The 21352-nt window shown below is 30.1% G+C and overlaps 2 protein-coding genes across 2 annotated transcripts; both read left to right on the top strand.

The window, feature by feature from the left end:
* Positions 1-6147: 6147 nt before the first annotated feature.
* LOC129917024 (sodium-dependent proline transporter-like) lies at positions 6148-12971 on the top strand. The gene is made up of 10 exons (XM_055997330.1): positions 6148-6476; positions 10713-10844; positions 10897-11060; positions 11125-11204; positions 11260-11389; positions 11447-11768; positions 11959-12110; positions 12162-12290; positions 12356-12562; positions 12637-12971. Exons 1-10 carry the CDS (start codon positions 6311-6313, stop codon positions 12919-12921), a joined length of 1767 nt encoding a protein of 588 aa, XP_055853305.1. The 5' UTR covers positions 6148-6310; the 3' UTR covers positions 12922-12971.
* Positions 12972-15987: 3016 nt separating this feature from the next.
* LOC129917032 (sodium-dependent proline transporter-like) lies at positions 15988-20581 on the top strand. The gene is made up of 10 exons (XM_055997344.1): positions 15988-16322; positions 18416-18547; positions 18604-18767; positions 18826-18896; positions 18953-19082; positions 19146-19473; positions 19529-19677; positions 19739-19867; positions 19929-20135; positions 20215-20581. The coding sequence occupies exons 1-10, from the start codon at positions 16157-16159 to the stop codon at positions 20497-20499; spliced, it is 1761 nt and encodes a 586-aa protein (XP_055853319.1). The 5' UTR covers positions 15988-16156; the 3' UTR covers positions 20500-20581.
* The last annotated feature ends 771 nt before the right edge of the window (positions 20582-21352 follow it).

The following is a 21352-nucleotide window of genomic DNA, read 5'->3' as shown; positions in this document are numbered from 1 at the left end:
TAATCAAAGCCTTTGCACGTGAATGGTATAAAAACATTCAAAAGCTACTATTTATACCATTGATGCCGACCATATATACAAATATTTTACGATGCCCCGATTATTTCTGAAAAGCTTTACCGGTTTTTTTCTTTGTTCATCCGCTGATTGGTATAAAAATAAAATAATGTTATTGGTATAAAAACTGAATTCTAGATACATATTGTTATGGATAAAATAACAGTGGAATCATATTTATGTTTAATAAACCAAAATCTTTTTAATTGGTAGATTTATACCAGTTAAATAATGAATGGTCTAAACTCTATAATGTATCAAATAAGCACGTAAGCATATAAAACAGTTTTTCTTAAACTTATCAGAACGATAGTTATTTAACTAACATTCTGTATTTTATACCAGTTTATACCAGTTTTAAATCACAATAAAAGATTCATTAAACTAGCATTGTCATGAATATAAATTGTCCTTTTTTTGTTTAATTTTGTTTGCAACGAATGTTCCTTTTCATCAAAATCAGCCTTGATAAGTCTTATTAGACCTTTAACGTATTTCAAAATGGAGCAACAAGGTAAGGAACACCTTGTACAATTTAACTTGTATTATATGGCATTGATCGGATGATGCTGGTGGTTAATTGACCATTTTTGACACCGGTGACAGCCGGCGCGGTGGGTGGGAGTATAAATGTAGGAATAGAATCTGCTGTTCTAAGATATTATGATTCTCAATTTGATTCCTTAAGTGCGTAATGATGATCATATTTGATCATCATGTACCTACATATTCTAAATAGGCTGCTAAAAAATTTAAAATTCTTGAATCTTTCTCTATTATAGTTACACTTGCAATGCTTACAAAAGAGGGGACCAATATGAGTTGCAAAAAAATTTAAAGAAAAAAAAATCCAATTAACGCAGAAAAGATAAATATAAACTAACAGAGGTTACCTAAATGCATATTTATATAGCACATACAGTAATTTTTAATAAGGAAATTGCATTGCGCTAAATGGTTAGTATGCCAGTTGGTATTGTAATTTGAATGACCTATCACATCAAAAGGGGTGAATAGCTGCCTTGACGGTTTTTGTTTTAGATGCAATGGAAAAATTATAATTGTTTAGCTTGTCAATACTTTCATTTATTTAAAATTGTACTAAAAAAATGGTCATTGTCACAAAATATGAGGTAATTTGATTAAAAATTGGAACAGAGGAAATAGGAGTAAGTTTATTTTTTTAACGGATAAAGTATATTTTGTCAGGTTTAAACTAAAACAGTTTTGGGCGTACAAGAAATTGTAATATTCACGACTATCTCTGAAGATATTACATTTTTTCGTCAATTACCTACAGAAACATTACACAAAAAAATATATGTATTTTATAAAAATAAATAAAAAACACGTTTGGTAAAAAACAAGTTACCTACAAAAATCTATTCTACGATAAAAAGAAGCGGAGAAAATCACAAAAACGTATTTTTCAAAATGGCAGCGAAAGCATATGTTTTTGGGCTATGTGAAGTTGGCACCCCGAAATGCTAATTTAGTTGGTTTTGCACTGTGTTTCGTTTGCCCAACGTTTGCCCAGGATAGCCAAACTTTTTTTTCTTGATTCCACTATTCTTTCAAAAGATACAACAAAAAACTTTTTTTTTCTTATCAGAAACCGACAAAATTGTGATAATTTTTCCTGTGAAAAAATTTGCCCAAGTTAGCCCAGGATAGCCCAACTTTTATTTTTGTTGTCATACGCTTTGTTTAACCATAATTATAGAAGAATTAGTTTTTATTCACCACCAACAAAAAAGTAAACCACAGTGACCCTTTTTAAAATTTTTTTCGTTAGCCCACCTTTTTTTATAAAAAAGTTTATACCTAATTTGAAAATAATTTTTATCATAATTTTTGAAATGAGGGTGGGCTAAGTAAAAAAAGTGATGTAATTTGTTGGAATTTGTTATATGAAATATCAAATTCAAATCCTTTTCAAAAATTCTCAGATGATACATTTTCAACTCCTTGGTTACTGTACCCTAATAATAGTTATGTATTGCAGTCCATTTTATCCCAGAATTACGTTAAATAGAGAGAAGACGAAGAAATCCTTCAACTTATGAAATGGCTGGCACAATCATAGAATTTAAGCTCAAAAGAGTTGTTGTGGGAAGACGGAGGATCTGGATAGAAGGGTTCGGGATCAGTGCTCTTCATTTGAATTTGCGTTATGAAATATATTAGGACTGCTGGAGCAATATAGGTACAAGAAACATTCAAGAAATTGGTTTAAACCTTTTTTAGTTTTTAAATATCTTCTCAGCAGGACTGTCAAAATATCAGTTAAAAAGATGCATTTAAAAGTAAAAAAAATATTTATTGCAAATAAAAAAAATTTCCATTAAAATAAAATATAGCTATATTGCAACTGAAAAAATGTTCATTAAAAAAGAAAAATTTATTATATTTCCATTGAAAATAAAATGCACGAAGCACGACTGGGGTCGCACGTACTTGCTCTTGCAGTTCAAAGCACTTTTATGTTAGTCTACTTGTAGATTTTAAAAGCTGGATCTAAATTTAAAAAAAAAATTGATGTTGGGGAAGAGCCGACATTTAGGGCAAAATTTTGTTAAATGAAAAAATTTTTTTTTGTTATTTGACTTTTTTGAGAAAAATAAAAATGCAGTTTTATTGCCACTGCTTTAAATATTACGTATACAAAGTTTAATCAAAATCGTTAGAGCCGTTTTCGAGAAATTCGTAATATCGTATTTTTTTGTATGGGAGGTATACGTTCTAAACGAGATATAAAAAAACAAAAAAAAAACCAACTTTCAGAATTCCATAAAAATCATCTATACCAAATTTGAAGAAAATCCATCCACCCGTTTAGGCTGTGGAAATGTGTACACATGGACGCACAGACGCACGGACGGAATTGCGGGACCCACTTTTTCGGAATTCTCCATCATCGTAATGTTGGTTTTGATTAAAACCTCAATTTTTTTTTCGACACGAAACCAATACTTGCCCTATAGAGCAAGTAAAAATATTTGTTGCATTAAAAAATATTTTGCAATAAAAAAATGTTACTGCAACTGAAAAATATTTGTAGTGAAAGTAAAATTTTGATTGCAAACAAAAATATTTTGCATTAAAACAAAATTATTATTTCAAATAAAAAATTTTCAATGCAAAATGTGTGCATTAATGTTTTTTTTTTGTATACCTATTTGTGAATTTCGCACAATTTTGACTATTTGGTCTTACATTTGGTTCATTATTATTATTATCATTTATTAACAAGTAATTTAAATTACATGGTATTTATAATTTAATGAGCTTAGCTACGAGGACGATTTGCTCTACCTAAATTATGTTCAATATTATAGTTGAAATAACGACTGTATGGTAAAATAGTTAAAATTGTCAGAGATTCGACTAATATAAGAAAAATATTTATTTTTATTTGCAATACCTACATGTTTTTTAAATGCAAAATATTTTTTTTGCAAATATATTTTTATTTTAATTACAAGAAATATTTTATTAAAATTGCAATGGAAAACAAATGCAGTAAAAATAAATAAATTTCTTGCAACCTTGCTTTTTTTGTTTTGCTTATTTTAGTTTTATAATTTTTTGTTCAATAACACTGGTCAACAAATTTGAACTTTTGCCACAAGAACCAAGATATACTTTTCTAGAGGTTTTTGATGTGATGAACTCGAATCTGAAGTCAGAAAAATTTGATTGGCCTCCGTTTTTGAGATATTACCGTTATAAAATGCTAAAAACGTCATTTTGGAAATACAAATTTTCTGAGATTCGAGTTCAGCACATCAAAAACATTGACCAGTGTAAGAGAAGAAAATTGGACAGATAAATAAGTTTTAAATACGATTTAAGTGTATCGACAGCAGACTAGTTTTACACAATTTGATATAAATCCGTTAATAGGTAAGATATTTCCTAAATTTTTCCATTATAAGTACCTATTGTTATTCTTAGCACTTTGAAAAAAAAATTGAGGATTTAATCAAAACCAACATTACGATGATGGAGAAGATCAAAAAAGTAGTTTTCGTCATGCCGTCCGTCGGTCTGTGCGTCTGTGCGTCTGTGCGTCCATCTGTACATCGAGCTAGGGCCTAAACGGATGGATGGATTCGCTTGAAACTTGGTATAGATGATTTTTGTGTAATTCCCTAGACCCGTTTTTTTTTATTTTTTTTAATATCTCCATTTTATCGCATATCTCCCATATAACGTTTTCGAGGTATTTCAAATTTCTCGAAAACGGCTCTAACGATTACGATTAAATTTGGTATACGTAATAGACTTATTGATTCTAACAAAACTGCGTTTTTAGTTTTTCTCAAAAAATGCGGAGAACGGAAATATGGCGTTGCAGTTTTTCAAAAATCGACATATTTTTTAAGTTCATATATTTCATCAAAGCATAAGTCAATTTTATTTAAAATTTACAGACATAATTTTGAAGTGTCAAATATAAAAAAAAAATTTAAAAAGTTTTTGAAAATTTTTTTTTAAACAATTTTTAATTAAATTTTTTTAACTTGCAATTTTTTTTTTTGATTTTTTTTTTCTTGACACTTAACAAAATCTTAAATTTCCAATAGCTATTTTAGATAACGTACTTTGAACTACAAGAGCAAGTACGTGCGATCCCAGTCGTGCATTTTATTTTTTTAGATATTAAGTACTCTCTCTTTTTGGTCGCTTCTCCACTCCGTTCCCCTTACATTTTTTAATCCTGCTCTCTTTTTTCTCATCCCACCCCGTTTCCGGCCATCTGCTGCGATCCAACCGATTTTTTCCCTTAATATACTATTAATACCTACTAAATGTGTTCATCACTCATTTTCTGCCAATTATTAGTTTCCTTTTGGCCTCTGAAAACGGCTTTGGCACTGCGGTATAAGTAATTTGAGTGAGCTTAGAGTGCTTGCACGCAAAAAAATGATCAGTTAAAAACAACGTAAAACTCGTGTAAAATTAACAGAGGGAAATGTTAATATAGCACTTGCAAACTGACCCGTTTAAAATTACACGAGTCAACTCGGTTATTCAAAATTGTTTAATCTTACCCACTTTCTCGGTTAAATTTACTAATATTTCAAATTTTAGCCGAGTTTCTTGATCAAAATAAACAAGTTGATAAAATAACCTTCTAAAATGATGATTTCAAACAATTTAACTTCACCGAGGCGACTACATTGATTTTAGCAACGAGAACTACGTAGTTTCTTACCAAGACTAATTAATTATTAACACATTTTTTTTAACCCACCGAAATAAACTCTCGGTAGGTCAATTATTTTTCTGAGTGTGGTTCGATTAAACTATCACTATGTGCATGTGCAAGGTCCTCTATCTTTTAAATCTTCTCAGCATAAACGCAACAGCATACACTTACGCTATCTTAATCTTTAATCTTCCTAATAGAAGCAACCACAAGTTCTTGATAGATCAATAACAATCTCATAGTCAACTTTCATTATCATTTCGTTTAGCTAAGATGAGCAATAGCAAAAAGACTCAGCAGCAATTCAGCATCAACAATGCAACGTCTAAAGCAATAAAAACACTACGAAATAATAAACTTTATTTTTGTATTTGTTGATTTGTAGAGTCCAATGAGATTTTTTTTTTTGCGAGCATGAGTTTAATTTTGCAAAAATATTTATGTCATCCGAAATGTGCGATCAGCGCAGCACATACACATTAATTCGAACACATTTTATTTAAACTGTTTTCGTTTAATATATTTTAATTTGCCATTTTTTATATATTTCGAGAAAAAAAAACTGTTGGATTTAGTTCCAGAACCGCCTGATTGCAAACTTTTTGAAGAGCCCCTATTTTTATCTACCCTTAAGTCATGCATGTCAAAAAATGCTGCTTATTCGGCCCTTATACAAGCTCTACTTGCTTTTAATACAAACAAGCACAAAAGAGAGGCCTTGATGTTTAAGATAAATAAAGTTGGCCTGATGAAATAGATACTTTGCGCACAGGTATCAGCCGACCCTGGTATAAAACGGAAGCACTTTCAAAAGATAAGCGTTTCTTTCACAAAATTTAATTTAAAAGTAAATCTGACATAGACATTACTACACTTTTGTAAGTTCTATGTCATATTTTTTTGTGAGTTGATTTTGCATCATCAACCGAGAGAGAGTAAATCATCATTTTGTATCGTAGTCGTTAGAATTATTTTGATATTCTCTGTGCTTAGTATTAATCAGTGTGTTTTGTTAAATATTGGAGTAAAAATAGAATTATGGTCTATGAAACGTCATATGACACGGGTCTAAGACCGTTCAAACATGATAAGAATCGTGGCAAATGGTCATCACCGAAGGACTTTTTTTTTGCATGTCTTGGTCATGCCTTTAAACCAGATGCAATATTTATTTATCCATGGGTTGTGCTAAGATATAATGGAAGTAAGTTAAATTAAACTCGGTATTTCCTGAAAAAATTGTGAGGTCACTTTAGTGTTTATTTGTGTTTATGTTTTTGGCAGTGATGAAAAATCTAGATACAGAGCCACTGTTTTTCTTTTCAAAGCTATTAAATTTTACTTAAATTTCTTAAGGGAAAAAATGTATGTTGAGGTAATTTATGCTGAGTAAAATTAATTATTCCACGATACAAAATTGAAAAAAGTGAATATTCGAAGTTGATAAAATCGCTAAAACCAAACTTTGATTATGTTTGATGATTTCAATGCAAAACACACATTTTGGGGCTCTAGATGCATATAAGGCCCGAGCGTTATATGAATCTGGAATGGAGGGTGATTGCTACTTCCATTCTAATGGCATAGCGCAAATACCTGAGCTCATTGATTTCTTTAAAGTCATGGGGTATCTACTAATCCAGTTAAAATGACGGACATTTTAAAAAATTTCTTTTACCCTTCTCCCGTTATACGAAAGGCTTCTTAAAATTACAATACCACCCAGGATAACAAACGGCAAAACTTACTGTAAGAAAGATATCGAAGATAACGTTGAATCAAGGGTATTACACTACAAATGCCCCTTGAACCCGATGAAGCGGGAACTTCGTGAATATTATTCAAAAAGCCGCATTGAACAATATCCTTTACCAAAGAGAAATCACGCTATGGAGAGGTTAAAAAATATCTCCAGTAAATAAATGCTCCATAAAACACAGCTCATTTGAATCGCCACAGTAGTTTGCTTAAAAAGATGAGATTTTAAGAACTGTGAAGTCGGAAATTATCTTAAAAAATTGAACGGTAGGTAGTGAATCTAACTATCTACTCTTTATCAAAAGCTATAAAAGTTAAAAAAGACCAAACGATTGGCCTAAAATTTACAAAAGAAAACGTGGACGTTTTTGCTTATTATTTAGAGGACACATTCAAACCGTTAAATGGCCTAGCATTAAAAAAGCTCTTGAAGAAAAGCTAAATTTTACAATGGTCTTTTTAAATGTGTCTCAACTCTCAAGCTTCTGACAAAGTATGACACAAATGTTTCAATTTTAGTGTTATAGGTAAAAAAAAAACGTAACTGAAGGCGAAAATGGGCCCAAAAAGCTTTCGTGACTTTTATAAAAAAAGACATTAATAGAAAACAGTCACATTTTGACGAATTCAATAAAAATCACGGACTCGCGGTTAAAAGTTTGGAGTTGGAAATAAAATCCTTTCATAAATTTTTGTTTTACAAAATAACAGTGCGCAGGAACTTCTGGAACAAAATTTAACAAATTTTAAGCGCTAAAATTTCTTTTGCGTTTCACGGATCACCGAGACCCAAAAAAACTTTGTTTTTGGGATGCACTAATTTCAAAGTTTAGTTCTACCACAGTTTTGTCCAATTTTTTATAAATCGGAGCCCAAACAAGTTTAAGTTCGATACTTGCTTGAAATACAACATTTAAAAGAACGTTTTTCAAAATATTTTTTTTTTTTTACTCAGAGAGCACTTCTATAATACAAAAAATGCTGAGTTTGACCATCATGAGATTCATCATAATATACTTATAAAATAACAGTCAACTTCTCTCTTTTATCTTCAAACTTTAAAGATTATTCTTATCACATCGATAAATGTTCATTCTTCAAAAAACTTATCCGGAATATTGTTATGTATTCTAAGATCAATTTTCTTGAAGAGGCAGGCTTATTAAATTTTGACCCTCACCAGGGGTCAACTTAGAAAATGCATGGTTCCCCGGTGGCCCATTCCACCTCTGCAGAGCTCTGATTTGAACTTACCAAACCAACATAACAATTTAGTGTTCCGGTTGAACTCACCCCCGTTGGCGAAACAATTAAGCTTTCGATTTGGTGCGGTGAATCCAGAGGCGTACGTTGAGTTGCCGGGGCCCCGGGCCAAAATCTAAAATTTGGGGCCCCTTTGATATAGAAAAGAGCAAATAAAAAAGTACGTACTTTTTTTTGGGCCCTGATGTATCATTTGTTGGTCACTAAGATTATTCAAGTTACATTTTTTGGGGCCCTAAGATAATATACATATAATTTTTCTTTAAAAAATCCGAAGTATATTTTTGCATTCTCTGCATTGTTTCCAGTAGGGGCCCTGGCGTGTTGGGGGCCCCGGGGCACCGCCCCCCTTGCCCCAATTGTGTGTACGCCCCTGGGTGAATCGTTTGAAAATTGGAATTAGTAAGAACTTTCTCAAAGTTTTCAAAGTCTTTTGAAAATTTCAACACCTACCACTGAAAAAAAGAGTTTATTTACCTTGAAAAATTTTACTGTCAATACCGATACTTCTTTTGCTCTACAAAAAAACACTTCTTTAAAAAGAGGTAAACTTTTTAGGTGATCTTCCATTAAGAAGAAAAACCAAAAAATTTGTTTTTTTCTACTTTTTGGTTAATACCTGATGAATGCCGACTGAATTTTGTATTTCGAAGAACCCGAAGTTGTTAAAAAAAAAGGCGTAAGAAATTACGCTTATTTCTTGAATAGTGTTTAACAATGTGTGTAGACTTAAAAAAGGAAAAGTAGGTTAAAAAGGAATAGAAAATAAGACACAGTTTATGCCTCATACATTTCTTTGTACGACTTATTTATGTCGTTTTCTCAAAACACTGTTGAAAATTCTTAAAAATCAGTACTATTTGTCTGAACAATACAAATTAGAAAAAACACACAAATTTTTAGAGAGAATTCAAAGTTTTATTTACCAATAGTGGAGTAACTAAAGCTCAAAAAATTTTTTAAATTTAATTGAAGATTTTTGTGAACAAAAGCAAATTTTTTTCAAAAATTTTTCTTAAATTTCATAAATTAATTGATGCCAAAAGATTGTCTAGGAAATTCAAGGAAAAAAAATATATGGGAGTGAGGGACAATCTTCCATAGTTCAAGCGATAGATGCAATTTTCTTATTAATTGACTTCAAACACAAAAAAAAATTTTAAACACAACGGCAACACCTACAGTATTCAAATATACATTTTTTAAAAGCTAGAAGCTTAGTCATGTATGTAAAATTAAAATTAAGTTAATTGAATGAACGGCTTTTGAAAGAATGGTAATTGAACTCAGATTTTTGAAAAAAAAAAAAATTATTGAAAAAATTTTAACATGTCGTTTTTTAAACTTGGTCGTAATATAAAATGCATTTATTTCTAAATTTTTTTTGGCCGCATTTATTATGATTTCAAATTATAAAATTAAATGTTAATATGTATTACGGTTTATGAAAAAAACTAAAAAGTATTTCATTTTCGAAGAACTTTTTGTAATAAAAGTTTTGAAAAAAAATGAAACTTATTTTTTTTTTAAAGTTCAACATCTAAACATAAAATTATTTTTTATTCATTTAATAACCCTTACTGTTGAAAGTTAAATAGCAAAAATTTAAAGTTCCTATTTACCACAGTCTTTGAGAAAATTAATTATTTCAATGCAAAAATTCAGTTTTAATAAAAAAAAAAACCATTGAAATTGAAGTAATTTTTCATTTTTTTTTTTTTTCAAAAGTGTGATATATTTTACCTTTTTTGCTTCGAAATTCAACTGATAATATTTATGGCCAACAAATTTTTTTTAAATAAACTCATATTTTATTAGAAAAAGTTTGGAAAAAGTCATTTTAAATTTTTCTAATAACATTTTTTTTTTTTTAATTCTGAGTTTGAGGACCATTTTTTCAAAAAGTCTTGATTAAATTTAGTGGATTTAAATTTAAGAGATAAGAATGAGCTTCTGGCTTTTTACAAATGTATTTTAAAATATTGTAGGTGTTGCCGTTGTTTTCAAAATATTTATTTTGTGTTTGAGGTCAGAATGTTAGAAAATTGCATTTATCGCTTAAACGATGGAAGATTGTCCCTTATTTTATATATTCCTTAAATTACCTAGAGAATCTTTTGCTATCATTTGTTTTATGAAATTTAAGCAAAAAAAATGGTTTTGTTAAAAAAAAATTAATTTTAATTTTAAAAAACAATACGGCAACACCGGCAATTTTTAATCTATAGACTTTAAAGTATTTTTAATTACCTACGTTTGAAAAAAAATCGTCAAAATCAGAGCTGTTCGGCCGGGTTCCCTTATAATTTGCTTTAGTTACTCTACTACAACCCATAGCACAAAATTATGTAAATAAGAATAAACTTTTAAAAGTGTTTTACTTGTTTAATTTAATTTGTTTTAATATAATTTTGTTTAGTTTATGCTGTAATTCCGTACCTAGCTACACTATGTTTGTGTGTTATACCGATCGTATTCATGCAGTCATTCCTAGGACAATTTTCAAGTACAGGATTCATATCGGTTTTCCGAATTTCACCACTTTTTAAGGGTTTATATTTATTAATATAAAGTTAAACTTCTATTAACCATTTGCATTCAAGGTATTGGATATGTTTCGTTGATAGTAAACTTAACAAGCCTAGCTTACTATGCTGTTTTGGGAGCTATTCCATTGTTTTATTTTATTCATACTTTAACACCAACAATTCCCTGGAGTTGTGAAGGAGCTATAACTTGGATGAAACTTGAAGAAAATGCTTCTTCGGTAAATTTTTGAAAAACAATAAGAAAAACAAATAAAAACTTATTTTCAACTATATATATTTCAGATTTGCGCATATGTCAAAGTCAATTTAACTAATGCCACATGTATAGATGATGTTGAAATACCTTCAGTAGAGTTTTTTAAGTATGAATTTATTCAAAAAATATTAAAAAGATATTATGATTTGTTTATTTTAAAGTTTTGAATTAGATACAATGACCATGTATCATAACAATCATCCTAAAGCAAGATTTTCATGGGCTTTAATGATATGCACTTTTATTATTTGGGCCATGGTTGCCACCATACTTATTAAACCAATTGAATGGGTTAAAAATATTTTTATCATTTATTTTAAAATTTTTGAAAACATTCTTATTTTGTAGATTGGAAAGTTTCTACGTTATTCGTGTATAGCATTTTTGACAACCATGGGACTGGTTTTGATACGTTTACTATTTTTACCAGGAGCAGCAAAAGGCTACCAAGAAATAGAACCCGTTCAGAGTTATTTACAAACTTTGTTTTATGTGCCTTTGCTGGCTTTTACAGCTCTCGGTCCTGGATGGGGTTCTGTACTAACAATGGCAAGTTATAATAAATTCAATACGAATATATTTCGTTATAGTTGGGTCATGTGTTTTGGACAAATGGGAGTTATGTTCGGGCTGGCATTAATGTCACTTTTTATTACCAGTTTTATGATGAGTAAGATATAAAATTTTACTATTCACTGTGTGCGGTTAACTGGTATAAACACAAAATTTCATATTTATATACTTTTTTTCATAGTGTTTTCAATAGTTTCAATTATTTTTTAATTGGTATAAACTGGTCTAATGCACACAGTGAATTGGTATAAAATAATAAAGATTATTTAAAAACATGCTTTTAATAGAGGATGCTCCAACTGAAATAACGTTTAAATATATTCACACACAATGGATGGAGTTTTTGACCATTCCAACTGGTCTAACATATATGGAACTACCTTACATTTGGTCATTCTTATTTTTTGCAATGATTACTCTTGGATGTTTAAATCTTTTGGTAATTAAAAAAAACTTATTTAGACTTTGGATACTAATTTTGGAAATTTAGATTGTTCAACTACTTTCAGTTCTGACTTCTCTGTTCGATGAATTTGAAATGCTTCGACATTTAAAAAAGGAAATAACTATGGCAACAGTGGGCATTTTGGCTCTGACTTCCATTTTGTTTTGTACAAATGTGAGTCAAGTTTATAAAAATTTGTAAGTTTTTGACAATTTTGTTTCTTGTTTGTATACTTTCAGTATGGAATTACGTCCTTTGAGACACTTTCGCTATTCTCAATTATAAGTCAGATGGTCCTCAACTTACTTCTCCTGATTATTGTGGTTTGGATTTATGGACGAGAGCGATTTCAAAGAGATGTTTCTTTTATGACAAATCAAACTTATCCCACATGGATGATTAATGTTGTGAGATATGTTGCACCATTTTTCTTATTTTTAGCTTCGGTAAGAAAAAATATTTTAAGTAAAATTTGTCATCTTTGTAATAAATTGTTTTATATTTTTTTTCTACAATGAAGGTTATACCACTTGGATTTATTGATATACATTTTTACATGTTAAGAGGCATGATATTTGTTTTTCTTATCCTTGCTATTTCATTATTACCATTTTTAATTATACCGAGTTATTGTATTTTTAAAATGATACAAACAACTGGATTTTTGGGATCTCGAATTTTACGGAGTATTAGACCAACAGATTGGTATCCTGAAGATCCCGATGATAGACGAAGGTATGAGGAGCAATTTAATGAGACGGAAATTTCACATAATCTTACCACAGATAATGTTGAATTAAATTAAATTTTTTGTTTTCTATTAAAAAATAAAGTCTTCCTCAAATCTCTCTAGAATATATTTATTTAAAATGCTTAACTATTTTTTGTATGTAAAAAAAAAACTAAATAAAAAATAGTAAAAATAAATTTTATTTGTTTCCTTATTACAAAATTGATTCTCATCTTATAGGAGGTTGAGAAGGGTGAATGAAGGATTCTCGTAAAGTATGAATATTATTCTTCTTCAACCTAGTTTCTTAACCCCCAGCCAAAAAATTCACCTTTTGGAGTATTGAAGTCAAGGACGTTCACAAATACTGGTAAGAGCTCCTAGTCTATAAAAATATAGTTTATAATTTAACCTTAGAATCATTAAATTCTGAGCTTAAAAAGGCAAGAATTGTTTTAATTCTTTTTCTCAATAGTCTATTTAATAGATTTTAGATCTGAAAAAAAAAAGAATAAATTCGTTCAAGAGTTTTTACTGCTGAATATGATTCTTTGCCATAAAAGTATGCTTCAGGCAAAAATGCTACTAAATCCATTGGTGTATTTCTGAGTTTTCAGTTTTTTTTTTTTAATTTAACTCAAAAATCAAGCCTAACTTTAAAATGTTTCGAATACACTTTTCATAGAAAATTAAATTTTCTGTCAAATTTAACATTTTAAAAATTAGTTTAGACCAAAATTTTAACCTTAAATCAATGAAAAAAAGCTAAAAAATTGACGATTTTTATTTATTTTTTCAACTTAATTGGTTTCTGAAAATTTGTACTTGTGAAATAAAGTAGAGGCAAAACATTTCGATGTCATGTGATTTTAATTTTTTTTTTTAAGAAACGACAGAAATGTACTTTTTCAAAAAATTGAAAGCAACACTTTATAAAGTAAACCATTCTCTGTCAAAACATAGTCCATACGGATTCGTATTACCGCTGTAAGTTGTTTTGAAGAAGTTCAAAATTCTCCTTTTAATTTGCAAAAATCTTGACTGGGAATACAACTCTCGAAGTTCAATCTTGCTTTGTCAGACTTTTTTCGCAGACATACATAACTATCAAAATTTTTTTGTATTGCTTCATAATGAAGAAAAATAATCACAGCCACACAAAAAAATATAAAAGTTCTGACCTGGGGTTGCGACTAGGTTTTTCATATAGTTTTTGGGTCGCTAAAACTGAGTTCATGTATTTTGCCGTATCACGTCAGGTTTTTGAAAATGTCTAAACTTAAAAAAAAGTTTTTATCTGATATTTTTTGAGGATATCTCAAAAACCTGACGTGATACGGCAAAATAAAGTTCGGATTCGGTTTTAGCAACTCAAAAACTATATGAAAAACCTAGTCGCAACCCCAAATAAGAAATTTTGTTTTTTTGGTTTTGCCATTTTTTTGAGGATATCTCAGAAACCTGACGTGATAGGGCAAAATTGACTTCGAATCTGGACTTAGCGATTCAAAAACTATATGATTAACATATTCGCACATCCAGATCAGAGAAAAAAATTTTTTTTTCGTGACATTTTTTGAGGTTATCTCACAAACCTGACGTGATGGGGCAAAACGGATTCGGTTTCAGCGACCCAAATACTATATGGAAAACCTAGTCGCAACCCCAGGTCAGAACTTTTATTTTTTTTTGTGTGGCTGTAATTAATAGTTTTGAACAAAAACCTTCAATTCTTTCAATATTAATAGAATGCGTTCATTGCAGCAAATAAATTGATTAAAATTAGATTAATAATACATTTTTTGACAGCCGGATGTCCACAAAGCATTCATTAAGCTATTTTTCATAATTAATTTTATTAGTCTTACTATAACAGATGACAGAACAGAAACAAACTCTTAACAAATCAATAGTCCTATTATTAGCTTTCTTTATCAATTTGCTCAGCTTAGATTAGATGAGCAATAGAGAGAGAGCAGGGAGAACAGAATCGTCAGAGCTATGCAATGTGTAGTAATAAAAATAAAAACACTTTGAAATGATTAACTTTACAATTGCATTTGCTATTAATTTAATGTACACATGTGTAGAGTTAACATAATATTGTATGTCCGATGACATAAGGATAATATTCTGGATAAATTTAAAATGTTTGTTGGTATGTTTAGCATTTTTTCAAAAAATATTCAGTCAATATATTGTATCAACAATAAAAAACTAAAATAACAAAAAGCGCTCACAGTAAATACAATTATACACATTAATTTAAATGCATTTTTTTTATCTGGTCTAAATTGTTGTTGGTTAATATATTTTAATTTTAATTTTAATTTTTTTTTTTACGATTCTGGAAATGAGTAGTCTAAACCGTACTGCGGGTTTTAAAGCGCCTGATTGCAAAGTCTTTAATCCAGATATTTTTCATATAATTTTGTCTTAACAAAAAATCGTTTTTTTATGATTCAAAAAATCAGTAAAAAATTGTAAACCATTTTTATCAACATAATTTTAAAAAACAAAATTTGAAAAAAAATTAATTTTGGTTTTACACGGAAAAAAAAATTGATAATAACAGCTATCAAATCAAAATTAACATTTTTGAGGGACAAAAGTCGTCCAACAGTTAAAATATCAATTTTGATATGATTTTATCATATCATTATGATATTTTTTAATTCTAGGTTTAAAATGAATATTTCACTTTGACAATTTAAATATCAATATTGGTATTTTGTTGATATTTTTTATCATACAACATATTTTTCCATCATTTTTTGCTGAATTGTTAAGATATTTAATTTGATATTTAAAAAAATGTAAAATTATATTGTTTTTTTTTTCAGTGTAGAATTTTTTTTATTTTCCTTTGCAATAATATAATTTGGATTCTAGAGACCTCAAAACGCACCACTAACAGTAACTTTCATAATGTTAATTTTACAGAGAAAAATTAAGCTAAAAGATTATATTGGTTCCATTACTTCGAGCGCCTGAATGGATTAAATAATCCGCACACAGTGGCGACATAACCCTGACAGTTAACGGAAGCAGTCCCAAAAGATGAGCATCGCATTCTTTCGCCAGACTCAATCGAAAAGTGTATCTCTGATTATAGATAGACACACTTGCTATTTTTCAAGTTAATTTCGCATCGTGCCGGCGGTAGTCGTACATCGTCGGAAGAAATTGTTAGAAAAATATTTTCGTTTACAAGTTTATTTATTTGTTTTTTTTTTTTTTTTTGAGACGAAAGAGTAAATAATCAAAAATTTAAGAAGATAAATAAATAAATAAATACAAAAAAACTATTATGGCCTATGAAACGTCATACGACTCGGGCCTAAAACCGTTTAATCATGACAAAAACCGTGGGAAATGGGCATCGCCGAAGGATTTTCTATTTGCATGTCTAGGTCATACATTTAAACCAGATGCAGTTTTCATTTATCCATGGGTTATTTTAAGAGATAATGGAAGTAAGTAAAATTAAAACAAAAAAAAAATTATATTTTTTTGACTACTTGAACAATCGAATTTTAATAGAAATTCCTACTTTCCTACAAACAAAAATTGATGATAAACAAAAATTTTAATGAATTGTTTTATTTTTACCGGACAGACAAACAGAGATCAAAAGGTTATTCACATCAGCCAAATAAACAAAAAAAAAAAAACAAATAAACGAAATATGTAGAAAGTGTTTTTTTTATTTAGGAGATTTCAATTTTCAAAAATAGATTTGACACAAAAATTTAAATATGATAGGTACATATTTTGCAAAACACTAATTTGTGAGGTGAGACACATAATATAAAATTTTTCAAAAACGGCATTGACATATTTTGCTGAACGTTTTCAGTTACAGTTGAATTTATGAGATAGTCTGGCGCGTGTGTTCTGATTTTTGAATAAGTGGTCAGTAAAAAAGTATATTCATATAGATTAAACATTCCAGATTGAATCAAATGTATGTAGTCACTGTGGCGTATGCGTAACATTTTTTTAACACTCGTCCTATAGGGAAAGTAACGGATTCTTGTAAATGAAAATGTCAAGGTTTCAATCAAAACCAAATTCCGATGGTGGAGAAGTTCAAAAGACTGGTTTTCGTCTCACCGTTTCGCGTCCGTCTGTCCGTATATTCGTCTGTTTATCGTGTCGTTGAGCGTCGTTTCGTCTGTGCGTTTGTGCGTCCATATAAACACGGAGTAACTGCTCATACGCGTTGACGGATGTGGTTAGATTTTTTCTTATTTGTTATTTTTAAAGTTATTTTTTTTTTTTCAAGAAGGATACCTATTTCCTACCCTTTTATCATTTTTAAAATGTTTTTAAATTTTCAAAAAAAAAAAGATTATACATATAGTGGAGTAAAATTAAGCATAAAATTGGTAAAAATGTAGTTTTGCAAAAGTTCGAATGCGGGTAGCGCGGAAACCACGAAAACTAAACGTTAAACCATCATGGATTTGCTTTCTTACAGTCCTAGAGAACATCCTTACAAAGTTTGAGTAAAATTTAAAATGAGACAGCAATTCCGATTGAATGCTTTAATACAGAATGACAGTATGACAGGACCGTTCCTCAAAAATTGTTGTAATCGAGAGCGGTGAAATTTTTTTTTTAACTTCCTTATTTGACCTTTTAATAATACAGCCCTATACTAATTTTACAGATTCATCGAATATCCCTGGATTCCGAGGTATAAATCTAATTTTACTCCACAACTTTTAACTTTTACTGTTAACAACTTTTTTTACATTCTCTATTAGCGTAATGTCAAGTCTAAATGTAATCTCACGTTCAAACTTGCCCTATTATAGTTCCTAGTTTATCGCAAGTAAAAACATTTTTAATGAATTTAAGCTTCTAGAATTTGGATCCGCCATTATCATTACAGCAGTTTTTTTTTTTTTTATAATTTCTTACAAATAAATTATTAAAAAAAAATTAAAATAAAGACAAAATAAATAAATTTGTATACTTTTAAGTGAAAAGCTAACAAAGCTTGTATACTTTTAGGGGCCAAGCTAACAAAGCTCGATTAAATAACCTTTAATTAAAAAGTTTAAAGTTAAGTTTAGGTTTCGACTGTATCTGTATCTAACATTTCTACTGAGTGAATGAACGAAGTTTATATTGGTACAATTATGAAAGAATAATTAGTTTTTCAGTAGAATTTAAGAGTTCAAAGAATAATAAATTACCGCCATCAAATTCAAATTAAAAAATTTTAAGGTATTTGATCACGGAAATAGGTATCAAAGTATCATAACTGGCGATTGTCTCTTACATGCTTTATGACCCGGGGTCTTTCAAACGATTTCTTCACGGGTTGTAAGAGGAAACAATTTATTTATTTCTTATTCTCTCGTATTGAGGCAAACATTTTCATCTAAGGAAATTACATTTGTAATGATGGAAATGGGTTTAATTAGCAGAGAATAGCTGGATTGAGGTTATAAAGAACCAGATGCTTTTACTAATAGCCATTTTTAACCTGATCTAACTTAACCTTCTTGCACTTACCTATTCTTCAATAATAATAAATTTCCATTTCCAATTTCAGTTTTTACATTGATTCCATACTTTATCACATTAGGAGTGTGTGTTATACCGATCGTGTTTATGCAATCATTTCTAGGCCAGTTTTCAAGCACTGGATTCATATCAGTCTTTCGAATTTCACCACTTTTTAAAGGTTTGAATTTTTTTTTTATTATAATGTTAAACAGCCTTTAAAAATTAATAATCTAGGTATTGGATATATTTCGCTTATTATCAATTTAACAAGCCTTACATACTATGCTGTACTGGGAGCTATTCCACTGTTTTATTTTTTCCACACTCTTACACCAACAATACCCTGGAGCTGTGAAGGCGCAAAAACTTGGATGAAACTTGAAGAAAATGCTTCTTCGGTAAGTTTTCTATCAAAAAAGTTAAAATAACAATTTTGAAAAAAACATATACATACAGATCTGTGAATTTTACAATCATAGTAACGTCAAAAAATATGATTTAGAAATACCATCTGTAGAGTTTTTCAAGTAAGTTAGAAAAGTTTTTCAAAACTACAAAATTTTATGAAATTTTTAATTTTTAGTAATGAATTAGATACATTAACTATGTACCATAGTGAACATCCTGAAGGAAGATTTTCATGGATCTTAATGATATGCAGTTTTCTTATTTGGGCCATGGTTGCCTTCGTTATTATTAAACCTGTTGAAATGGTAAGGTACAAAATTTTATAGTTTTTATAAAGGTTTTTCAAAATATTCTTTTCTAATTTTAAGATTGGAAAATTCCTTCGTTACTCTTGCATTACAGTCCTTGGAATAATGGGATTAATTTTACTTCGTTTTCTTTTTTTGCCTGGAGCAATGAAGGGTTTAATATCCTTCTTATTTCATCCACTTATGTATAATTTGGAACCTTTAGTTTATGTACCTTTGGTGGCTTTTGCAGCCCTTGGACCTGGATTTGGTTCTGTACTAACAATGGCAAGTTATAATAAATTCGATACGAATATATTTCGTTATAGTTGGGTCTTGTGTGTGGCACAAGTTGGAGTTATGTTGGGTTTGGCTTTTATGTCACTCTTTATTTACAGTTATATGATAAGTAAGCATTAAAACCATTTGACCATAGTCACTATTTTAAAGCTTTTATTTTGTAGAAGACGATTACGAGATTGATTTCAAGTTTGTTCACACACAATGGGTGGAGTTTTTGACCATAGCAACTGGACTTACAGATTTGGAATTCCCACACATTTGGTCACTGTTATTTTTTGCAATGATTATTCTTGGATGTTTAAATCTCTTGGTAACTGGAAATAACCTCAAGACTTTGAAACTTTGACTAAAACTATGTTTTTTGATTTTAGATTGTTCAACTTTTATCAGTTTTGACTTCTCTGTTCGATGAATTTGAAATGCTTCGAGTGTTGAAGAAAGAAATAACTTTGTCAACTGTGGGAATTATGTCTCTGGCTTCTATTTTCTTTTGTACCAATGTAAGTAGCTTATTGAAAAAGCACCCAGCATTGTTAACAATTTTTGTTTGTATCCTTTCAGTATGGAATTACGTCCTTTGAAACACTTTCTCAAATCTCAATTATTAGCCAGATGGTCCTGAACTTATTTCTACTGATTATTGTCGTGTGGATTTATGGCCGAGAGAGATTCCAAAGAGATGTTTGTTTTATGACAAATCGAACATATTCTACTTGGATGGTTAATATTATGAGATATGTTGCACCATTTTTTATATTTTTAGTTTGGGTAAGTTAAAAAAAAGTGTTTCCTTTTAAGTACCTACAAAATTGTAATTTTTTTATTTTTTGTTGTTTTTTTTATGAAGCTTATAGCAGTTGGATTTGTAACATTACATTTTAGTAAATTAAATAGTTGGGCTGTTGTTTTACTCATCATCATTATTGGACTCTTACCATGGTTTATTATACCGAGTTATAGCATTTTTAAAATTATACAAACAACTGGAGCTGTGACATCACGAATAAGACGTTGTGTTAGACCAACTGATTGGTATCCAGTTGATGCAAATGATAGACGAAGATATGAAGAACGATTTAGTGAAACGGAAATTTCACACAATCTTACAACAGGAAATGTTGAGATGAAATAAATTTTTTTAATATTCATTTATTGGGGAAAATACATTTTAAATATAAAATATTGAAATTGATGGTTTTTATATGTGAATAAAAGTGTTTTCTTGTTTTTCTTAGTTTAAAATAGCTATAATAAGGTCAATTTAGACATAATTCGCAAGAGACTAATTAGTACACACTTTTGATTTACGATTGGATTGGAAACGCTTTTGGACGAGTTTTGGACGCATCTCGGTATCTCGGATGCGTTTTGCACGCGTTTCAGATGCGTTTTGGACGCGTTTTGCACGCTTATTGCAAGCGTTTTGGGCGCGTTTCAGACGCGTTTTGGAGGCGTTTTGGACGCGTTTTGAACGCATTTTGCACGCGTTCTAGACGCGCTTTGCACGCGTTTTAGACGCATTTCGGACGCGTTTTGGACGCGTTTTGAAAGCGTTTTGGACGCGTTTTGAATGCGTTCTGGACGCGTTTTGCACGCGTTTTAGACGCGTTTTGCACGCGTTTTAGACGCGTTTTGCAAGCGTTTTGGGCGCGTTTCAGACGCGTTTCTGACGCGTTTTGAATGCGTTTTGAATGCGTTTTGAATGGGTTATAGACGCGTTTTGCACGCGTTTTAGACGTGTTTCGGATGCGTTTTGGACGTGTTTTTTTAACGCGTTTTGCAAGCGTTTTAGACGCGTTTTGCAAGCGTTTTGGGCGCGTTCCAGGCACTTTTCGGACGCGTTTTGAATGCGTTTTGAATGCGTTATGGACGCGTTTTGCAGGTGTTTTCGACGCGTTTTGAACGCGGTTTGGGCGTGTTTTGGACGCGTTATGATCTCTTCAGGTCTTTTGCGCGGTTTGGTCTTGGACATGAATTTTTTCTAT

This window comes from Episyrphus balteatus, chromosome 1 (genome assembly GCF_945859705.1).
Source record: "Episyrphus balteatus chromosome 1, idEpiBalt1.1, whole genome shotgun sequence".
Taxonomy (NCBI): domain Eukaryota; kingdom Metazoa; phylum Arthropoda; class Insecta; order Diptera; family Syrphidae; genus Episyrphus; species Episyrphus balteatus.
Note: the sequence above shows the minus strand (reverse complement) of the source record. Positions and strands in the feature narration are given on the sequence as shown.